This window comes from Actinia tenebrosa, unplaced genomic scaffold, assembly GCF_029948245.1.
Source record: "Actinia tenebrosa isolate PJP-AT-01 unplaced genomic scaffold, QUT_ActTen_1.0 PGA_scaffold4__44_contigs__length_22323623, whole genome shotgun sequence".
Lineage (NCBI taxonomy): Eukaryota > Metazoa > Cnidaria > Anthozoa > Actiniaria > Actiniidae > Actinia > Actinia tenebrosa.
Window position 1 is genome coordinate 3,745,441 of NW_028292581.1, and position 9,128 is coordinate 3,754,568.

At 37.5% G+C, this 9,128-nt stretch overlaps 1 protein-coding gene across 1 annotated transcript; it reads left to right on the top strand.

The window, feature by feature from the left end:
• Positions 1-354: 354 nt before the first annotated feature.
• LOC116308850 (nuclear envelope integral membrane protein 1) lies at positions 355-8,801 on the top strand. Its single transcript, XM_031719356.2, has 9 exons — positions 355-451; positions 1,172-1,337; positions 3,091-3,275; positions 3,776-3,848; positions 4,141-4,234; positions 5,304-5,436; positions 6,174-6,402; positions 6,842-7,021; positions 7,789-8,801. Exons 1-9 carry the CDS (start codon positions 355-357, stop codon positions 7,952-7,954), a joined length of 1,323 nt encoding a protein of 440 aa, XP_031575216.1. The 3' UTR covers positions 7,955-8,801.
• Positions 8,802-9,128: the final 327 nt, after the last annotated feature.

Genomic DNA, 9,128 nt, shown 5'->3' on the forward strand with positions numbered 1-9,128 from the left:
CTTTTTTAACTTTTGAGTACGCTATTTCTATATACCCAAATCCATTATCCTGTAGGTAGTTGACTGAGGTCCCAGAATTCTTCGATTGCACGTACGTCATCGCGCCATGTTGGTGCCATTTAACAAAAGATTTCTCATTAGCATCCACTGTTAACGACACCACAATAGCCGCCATGGTTTTGTCTTTAAACTCTCTTGGGAATGCTTGCAACCCATCAATGGTGTCAGAAGAATATGCAGAGCTATAGTGAAAACGAATACCACGATCCGTTGTTTATGTTAACCTGGTTATTGTGGGTTGCCTGTGGTGTGATGGTTCAGCGGTTTCTCTGTGAAACTACACAGTTTAAAAAAATGGCGGAAGAAAGAAAAGCCTTTTCTTTGTCTGTTTTACTTTTCCTCTCAGGATTCATTTTACACGGTTCGCGGGCGGCTTCTAGCAGTTGTACAGGTAAGTATCTTAATCAATGCTTTAAGAAACTATGTTGACACATAAAAAATAGCAATCGAAGAGAAATTTTACACGTGTACAGTTTTACCTGTACCTGACATGTTGTCCCACCATTATATTATTGTCTGGTTTATCTCTTGTCTGTAGGTCTTAAGTCTTCCTCTTATTACATATTAGTAATCCTGGGTCTTATCTGATTTTGGTTTTAGAGTTTTCCTGAACGTTGAATGATACTAAAATCCTAAAAACAGCCAAAAATACATTTGTCAATATGAAAAAATTATTGAGAAAATATATCCTCGGGAGAACGTCCTAGCTGTCAATTAGGGGGATGGGGGGAGCAGTGGGGAATGGGGGGGGGGGGGGGGGGGGGAGGAGAGGGCTGCATCATTCCCACCTTAAATGGCATAAACATTCCATATGATAAATTAAGGTTGATATGATATTGGTAATGTAAAAGAATTTAACATCCTCTTTTGGGACGTGGTATTTTCTTGGTATGGAGGGGTTTCTAGTACATGATCAATGCCATATTTTGACATGTTGAAAGAGAAAAATATATGTGGAAGAAAACCCCTATACCGAAGTTTATGCTGAAGTCATCTATTGATATTACATTATGACATATTATAGCTCTGTCAGATTAAAGTTTAACATAAATTTTTTGAAAATCATTAGAAACAAAAGCAAATAAATATATTTTTGTCCTTGATTCTTCAGATGTTAGGATGAAGGATCTGCTGTATATTGGTCGTCATCATTTCAGAAATCAACCTCCTTACTGTATCAAAGGATATTCCCACATACATCCACTTCACATATGGAGCAGCATAAGGGTTGATCTTAAATTTGACATTGAGGGCTATCGGTTGTTTCAAGCTGATAGGTAGATGTCTGATTTTTCAGCAAACTAATGGTGATCTACTCTTGTTTCCAGAGTTTCTCCAGACCTGTCGCTAGGGAGGGTTCGATGGCTTGAACGAACCCCCTCTCCACCCCAATTCGTAGCTGAGTACAAAATACATGTATTAAGTTTTTCATGGAATGGCATAATTTATTAAGATTGGTAGAAAAATGAACATCCCCTTTCAAGTCCTAGGGACAGGCCTGTTCCCTCACTCCAATGCATCTCAGTCAAGATTTCATTAACTTTCTCAACAATGAATTTTGAAACAATCTCCAAAGGACTACTGTATGAACAACAACCATGATAAAACCTAAAACCAAGCAGGATTGGAGTAAGAGAGCCCCTGGAACCCAGGGTAGTGGTAATCTATAGGAAGCTACAAACACTGGGAAAAATAGGAGATACAGCATCTGAGTATACTAGGATAAGACCAATTAGCAATCGTTCATCTTACTGGACCTAATTTAGAGGGGTAATGAGTGGTATTATCTGGTACCAACCATTCCTGGAAGTGAAAACTCAAAACTAAAAGTCAAATCACTGCCTGTTTGAATATTTGCTAAGCAATGTTTTTATGTATAGAAATAGTCACTACAAACATTCCTATATCAAGTACAATGTATTTCAACAGATCTCTCAGAAGGAAGGGTGTATTTACCAGTAGAGCTACCTACAACCTGAATTAATAAAAGCAGATATTTTGGACCACTGTTTTGACCTTACACCTAAATGGGTCTAATTTCCACGTGTCAGCCATATTGACTGAAAAAACAGATTTTCCCATGTGTAGTCTTGCATTCAATTCAATTGCAATTCTAATTCGATCTTTGGGCTTTGACTTAGTTTGGAGCCTAGCTCTGTTGTGATTGTCCCACACTGTGATACAACAGGGAAAAGCTTTGTAGATTTTTTTGTGTAGATTCAAGAGCTTGAGAATACATTTATGGTGGTTAAACAAAGGTTTTAATTTTTAAGAGGCCCATTCTTAGCTTTATGCAACTGAACAAATCACCATGTTTAAAAATGAAGATACTGTACAAGTAAATGATAAAGTGAGATGCATATATCCTTCCTTCTCTGTGTAATATATACAATATAAGCAGGAGATCTGTATGAGGATTTAAAACAGCGAGCCGCAAACAAGCTGTTTCAAACCTCATACAGATCTCACGCTCATTTGCATATTAATGTCTAGATTAATGCTTCTTTTTTAGAGTAAAAATTTTAACAATAAATGTAACTTGGCCGAGATATTTCAAAGTTAACCTTTTGCAAATCAGGATGAATTCTGTATCAGGGTTTAAAGATGCCTTGACAGTAGTGATTTTGTATTGTTCTAAGGTCATTAATTATTCATGAAGTTTTAAAGAGGTAATAGCACAACATCTCTAGACTGCCAAAGTGAATAGACCTCCTTTTCTTGGGCATAATGTTTTCCCATTTCAGACTGCTTGTCATTCCCTAGAGTATCGTTTCTTTGTTTAATGGTTGCACATGAGAAAATGCATGACAATGGATACAACCCAAACAAAGAATCTTATTCTCAAGGGAATGACACATGGTCTGAAATGGGAAACATTACGCTTAAGGTAAAGTGGTCTATTACCTTTGGAATTTAGTTAATGCCACAGGTTCCCACTGAATTCTTTACAATGTAACCAGCTTTACTTAAATTAGTTTTTTCAACTTCTTTTCAAAATATTGTTAATTGTGTATTTTTCTGGTCTTGTAGCTGTAAAACCCTGAATGAGGTCAGAAGTCAGACATTTGCAAAGCGTATCTTGGCTTGGTTTGCAGATCCTGATGCCATCACTAGCAATTATTTGTATTTATCCCCATTTGGAGACACCTGTTTTGATATCTCATCAAGAAAAGAATACGAAACAAACAGCATAAACGTAGAGCTAACATTTCAAAGTAAGTTTCACATTCTTGTTTTTTTCTTCTGGGAAACCAAGGGTGCAGAGTTAAGCAGTAGTAGTGATCCACTCACAACTCACTTCTGGGATCTTGGGATTTTGTAAGCTGTAATGTTGCAACTCAATTAGTATTATGTAATAGGACTCCATGCTGTCCAATTAAGAAATAATTGGATGAGGAAAATTCTGAGGACTGACAAAATTGGATGAGGCCGTAGGCTGAGTCCAATTTGGCAGTCAGAGGAATTTTTCAAGTCTAATTATTTCTTGATTTGAGAGCATGAAATCCCATTACCTATTAATTATATAGCTGCCTAATATTAATCCCATATCAACAAGACCTGTCCAATTAAGAAAATAATTGGACAGTTACCTATATGGGATTAATGAGAAGCTGTATAATTAATTAGCAAATTAAATGGCATTCTTGTACATAAATTAAATTATTTATAAATCAAATTATTTATGACTTCCAGATATTTTCCTTTATTTTAACAGCTGTCAATTGGCATCTTCCACTGTCTTTCATAGTAGGGCTAATATTGTTTCTAGAAGCTAACAGGCTTAGCAGGTATGACATCACAGGTAACTTAAATTCACAGATTCTGGAATAAATGCTGCAAAATCCTGGTTATAAGCCCATTGGTCTGCTATCGCAAATACAGTGTATGCTTTCAGTTATAAGCCCACTTATATCTCACTTTTATGGTGTTGATGACACATAATAGATTGATTGGGGGAAAAAAGATTTGATAGTTTGAAGTTCTCTGCTGTTTTCTCTGTCTTTATCTTGCATATTTTATTTTGAAGTTTATTTTCAGTTAATACAAGTAAATTTGATGGTGATGATTTTTGTCTGTCAGGAGTGCAACATTCTATTATAGTTCTGGGATTGTTCTTGGTGTCGGAGTTTCTCTTTTACTTGCTGTCTTTCTTCTCCATCGACTATTGCCTTCAGTAAGTCATCAAGATTGTCTTCCTGGCCAATTATATCAAATTTAAAATATCCTTTTAAACTGATGCCTATTTGGGTGAGTTGTTTGTTGAGCTTCGGACTGTTTCCAGTAGGTCAAGAGTTCAATTCCCTAGCTGGACAAACACTCCTAAAGGGTCTTATATTACTGAAGAGAAAATGCTGTCTTTGTAATTACATCTATAAATGATGACCCATTGAATTGTGGTCATGTTTTTGTCATTGGAGGGACATAAAAGAACCACTGAGGGTGTCATGGGAAGGCGTTGGACACCCTCAGTGCCCACATTCATACTTACCACCCAGGAGGAGACTCCCTTTGTCCAAATGGTAGGAGCATTTGGCAGTAGGGTTTAAAATATTTCCTGTTTGAACCTTTTTGGGTTCCGACTCAAAAGTCAGTTATGTAACATGACTCTGTACCTATTAGGTTCAGTTGTTATTCATTTTCTTTATTGGACAAACATAAAAGAACAAAAGAAAGATGTTGTCCACTCACTGATTAAGGGGTATTAGCACAATCACCCTTACCACTTTGAAAAAGGGAGTCGCTACCCCTTCCCTAGATTAACCGCTTTTCATAAATTTAAGCACCTTAGGTATGCACCTAATCAAGTCCAAAATGGCACACAGCTGAGTGTGTTACATGAAAACGAGGCATACAGCAGAAAATGCAAAGAAATAATATGGTGTCAATGCAAAGTACAAGTATACACTTGTTCTGTCTTAACTTTCATTCTTACATTCAGAAACACAACAATTTTGTGGCATCAAATTATAAGAAGATACTTTGAATTTGGCCCTGAATGCCTTGTTTTTTTAACCGGTCCTGTGCCATTTTGGATTAAGGTCTATACAAAGAAAGGGATCTTTATACATCATACAGGATCATAATCACATGCTCGTTCTAACGAGACTTTACTGTAAGCTCCTGTGTGTCTTACGTGAATAAATAAATTACTTAATTATTACTAACTTAATCATTAATAATTTTCTTCCCAAGTATACATACTTTATGCTTAATAATGTTTTTTTTGTTTTTTTTTTCCACAGAAAGGTGGAGCTTATGCCCTTTTAGCTGGTGGTTGGAGTGTTTCTCTCTATCTGTTACAATGGACTTGGAACAACCTTGTTGACCTTGTTCTTGATAGAAACCCAATCGTTATAGGATACTTTACTGTTGCAGGTATTTACTTACTTTACAATTAAACCTTCGAACCTTATCAAACCTGAAAAAACATCTGGGCTGATCAAAGTCAGGGCATGGCTAACCTGTAGATTGAATCCTGAAACAATATCTGGGGTGATCAAGGTCAGGGCATGGCCAACCTGTAGATTGAATCTTGAAACAATATCTGGGGTGATCAAAGTCAGGGCATGGCTAATGATAATGATAATGACAGGGCGCTCATTAGGTACCTAATTACCTAATTAGCGCCCTGGATAATGATTATGATTTTTATAGGTGTTATTACAAAGGCAGCACTTTCTCCTCAGTTATTTTAAGACCCTGAGTGTAAGGTCTGGTCACCAGGGCTCGAACTCACGACCTCCTGCACAACAGTCCGGCGCTCAACCAACTGAGCCAACCGGGTGGCGGTTTCAGTGGGGGCTAACTCATTGATCAAATCTTGAAATTATATCTGGGCTCAGTGATCAACGTCAGGGCATGGCTAACTCTTAGATCTAATTGAATTTAGCACTTAGCACTGTAGAGGGAGTAATCAGGAGAACCTGGAGAAAATCCCTCAAGTCATATTCAGCCCCCACACCACACACATACCCCTTCCCTCCACAGTACTCCTATCTCCCTGAACATTACTCCTGATAGACAATGCAATTGATAGCCACTTACATGTTCAACTATTCCAATAGTTGCCTTATAGTAAACATGCATTCATGCATTCTTTTTTGTTTTTAAAGGTATCATTAGTTTCTGCTTGTGTTACTACAATGGTCCTGTCACTAACCAACGTGGCATCGATCTGATTCGCTGGACCATCCGTTTGATTGCTTCATACTTCATTTACAAGGGCATCCAGCCTGAATCTTTGTCTTTAGTAGTGGTTGTCATAGTGATCGTATGCTACAGCATTAAGACCTCAGGTCACAATGTCATTGAAAAACTACTTGTTATTTTACCCAAGAGCTGGTAAGTGTCCGGATCAAAATATTTCAAACTTTTTATTTTATTTTAGTCCTATAAATTTGCCAAGCTTGTCAAACATTTTCAATAAGCAGACCACTCCAGACCATGTGTCCTACCCTAGACAAGATAAGTACTTCATATTCTCTTTCCCTAGAGTATCATTTCTCTGTTTAACGATTGCGCATGAAAAGACACATGAATATGGATAAAACTCAAACAAAAAATCTTAATCTCAAGAGAATGACACGTGGTGTGAAATGGGAAAATATTACGGCCAAGCTAAAGAGGTGTATTGCAAATTCCTTCCAAACGCGCTATAAATCTTTACTAGCCTCAAGATAATTTATCTGAATTAAAACTTAAAAAGTTACGCGTTTTTTGGTATTTTGTTCCACCTCGCAAAAGGCTGTATTCTAAAAGCTGTTTTCTTTCTTTCTTTCAGGATTTCTTATAAAGTTTGGTACTATTTCTTTCCCCCATCGCAGCGATTACTGACAAGAGAAGAATTTGATAGCCAAGGTGTAGTTGAGACACGCCGGGCTTTGGATGAGCTAAGAGAATATTGTAATAGTCCAGAATGTGATGCTTGGAAAGTAATAAGCAGAGTACGGAACCCAAAGAGGTTAGTGTCGTTTACTGTTAACCCCGCCCCCTCTCCCTCCACACCCGGGCCTGATCCTCACGCCCTGGATGACGGGAAACTCCTATTTCAGGACTTAGTTGCTGGCGACGGAGTTTCCAACGACATGCTTTGCATAACTTTTACTGCAACAAAGTACGGTAATTCGAGCAAAACATCGCGCAACTTCTAGAAGCAAATTTTCTTCGCGCACAACACGTTTTCATTGTCGCAGAGAGAGTTTCTACTTTGCGCGAGAAGTTGCTCCATTTGGTTGCCCGTATTTCTGCACCTTAACCAATGTTACTCCAATATTTGCGGTACTCGAAATAGGCGTATTTCATCGGTTAACAAGATCACGCTGTTGCTAACAACGTTACCGATGTTCACACTGAAATTAGTTTAGCACAATAGCTGCACCCAGCAGTTGCTGAGGTGGACCGCTGTCCTGTGGAATTTTTTTTGAATTGTTTCCTTTGCCAGTCCGTGGCTGGCTGTTGCTCCTTGCCCTCTCCTTTGAAAAACACAACAACAACCAACAAACAAATGACAGCAAAAGAAAACGACAACCAAAACAACATTTATCATCTGAACTTCCGTGGCTGCGTGTTGCTCCTTGACCTCTCCTTTGAAAAACACAACTTTCAACGGCAACCAACAAACAAATGACAGCAAAAGAAAACGACAGCCAAAACAACATTTATCATCTGCACTTCATAATAAATTGCTAGAGGTTGTTATAATGTAATCTTTCTCATCATTTAACAAAGATTCTGCGCCTTCGTAAATGATGGACTTCACATCACAGACGAAGAATACGAACAGTTTGAGGAAAACCCCTTCGTATATACACGTCCTGATGAACACGATGATGACGCAGTTGAAACTGAAGGCGCCGAGGAGAAGGACGACAGATATTTTGAAAGATGTACATAACAAGATACGAACCATAGAAAATATAGTTTTATAGTTTTACTTAGTGTTTATAAAGTCAAACTTGCCAAGAATAGTGTTTTTGACGAAATTTTCCTTCCTCAAACATTTTTGAATATGTATTTTCAGTTAGCACTGTTATTTGATTTTAGATATATTTTGTAGGCTGGAGATACCATTGCTAATGATAAAACGCTAAACTCGAAAACAGTAGATTTGATTTGAAATTAGTGGAACTAGGCAAAGTACATAATGCATGCTGACTCTCAAATGGCTTCCGTATTCAAGTATCACGATTTATTCCATTCCATCCATTCTTGTTTTTATGATACTATAATTCGGTGCATGCAATCTACTCAGCTGAATTAGTTTATATATAGTTGTATTTTTTTTACATAATGTATTTGCAATCATATTAGTAATTGTTGTACCACACCGGCTAAGGATGTAACCTCTTTTCCTTCTCATTCTTCGTTATTTTGGAAAAAGATTCAATGGAATTTCGACCTTTACTCCCGCTGTTGCTTCCTTCTAAAATATCCTTATTATCTTTACCCTATAAATTATCATTCTGGGTTCCAGAGCCTCTCTCGCTTAGAGTGAGAATGCTTCTGAAACCGGAATAAAGGAATCTTTAAGATACTCAAACTGGGAGAAGAGAAAAGTGGGGAAAAAAATATTCATTGAAGTGGTCAAATAGAGCTATAATACATTTTCATTTGTGACAATATTTTTCTGCTGAGAAATAGCAAACAAATCTGCAGAAAGACAGAGGTGATCTAGATTACAGCCGATATTTTCTTTTTATCGCTTCCAAAATGTAGTAATAAACTTTTTAGATTTGTTTATATTTAGTAGTTATGTCGTTTTTATTGTTTTCGAGCCTGAAACGAAACTGGAAATGGGGCTTCGTATATGATCACGTTTTGTTGCAAGGCTATTGTGTGCACTCTTCTATCGTTTATTTTATTGAAATAACTAAAAAAGATTGAATACAGACGTTTCGACCCAGCCTGATCCTCGGCACCGGGTTCTCACCGGCTTCAGAAGAACATGAACCTCTACATTCTATCCATGTGCTACTGAACTCCACCTGAAATGCAATGATTTTTCAGTGACATCGTTAAGGAAAACAAGACGCTCTTGGAGCATGCACTGGGTTGCCCAATGTGCTGGT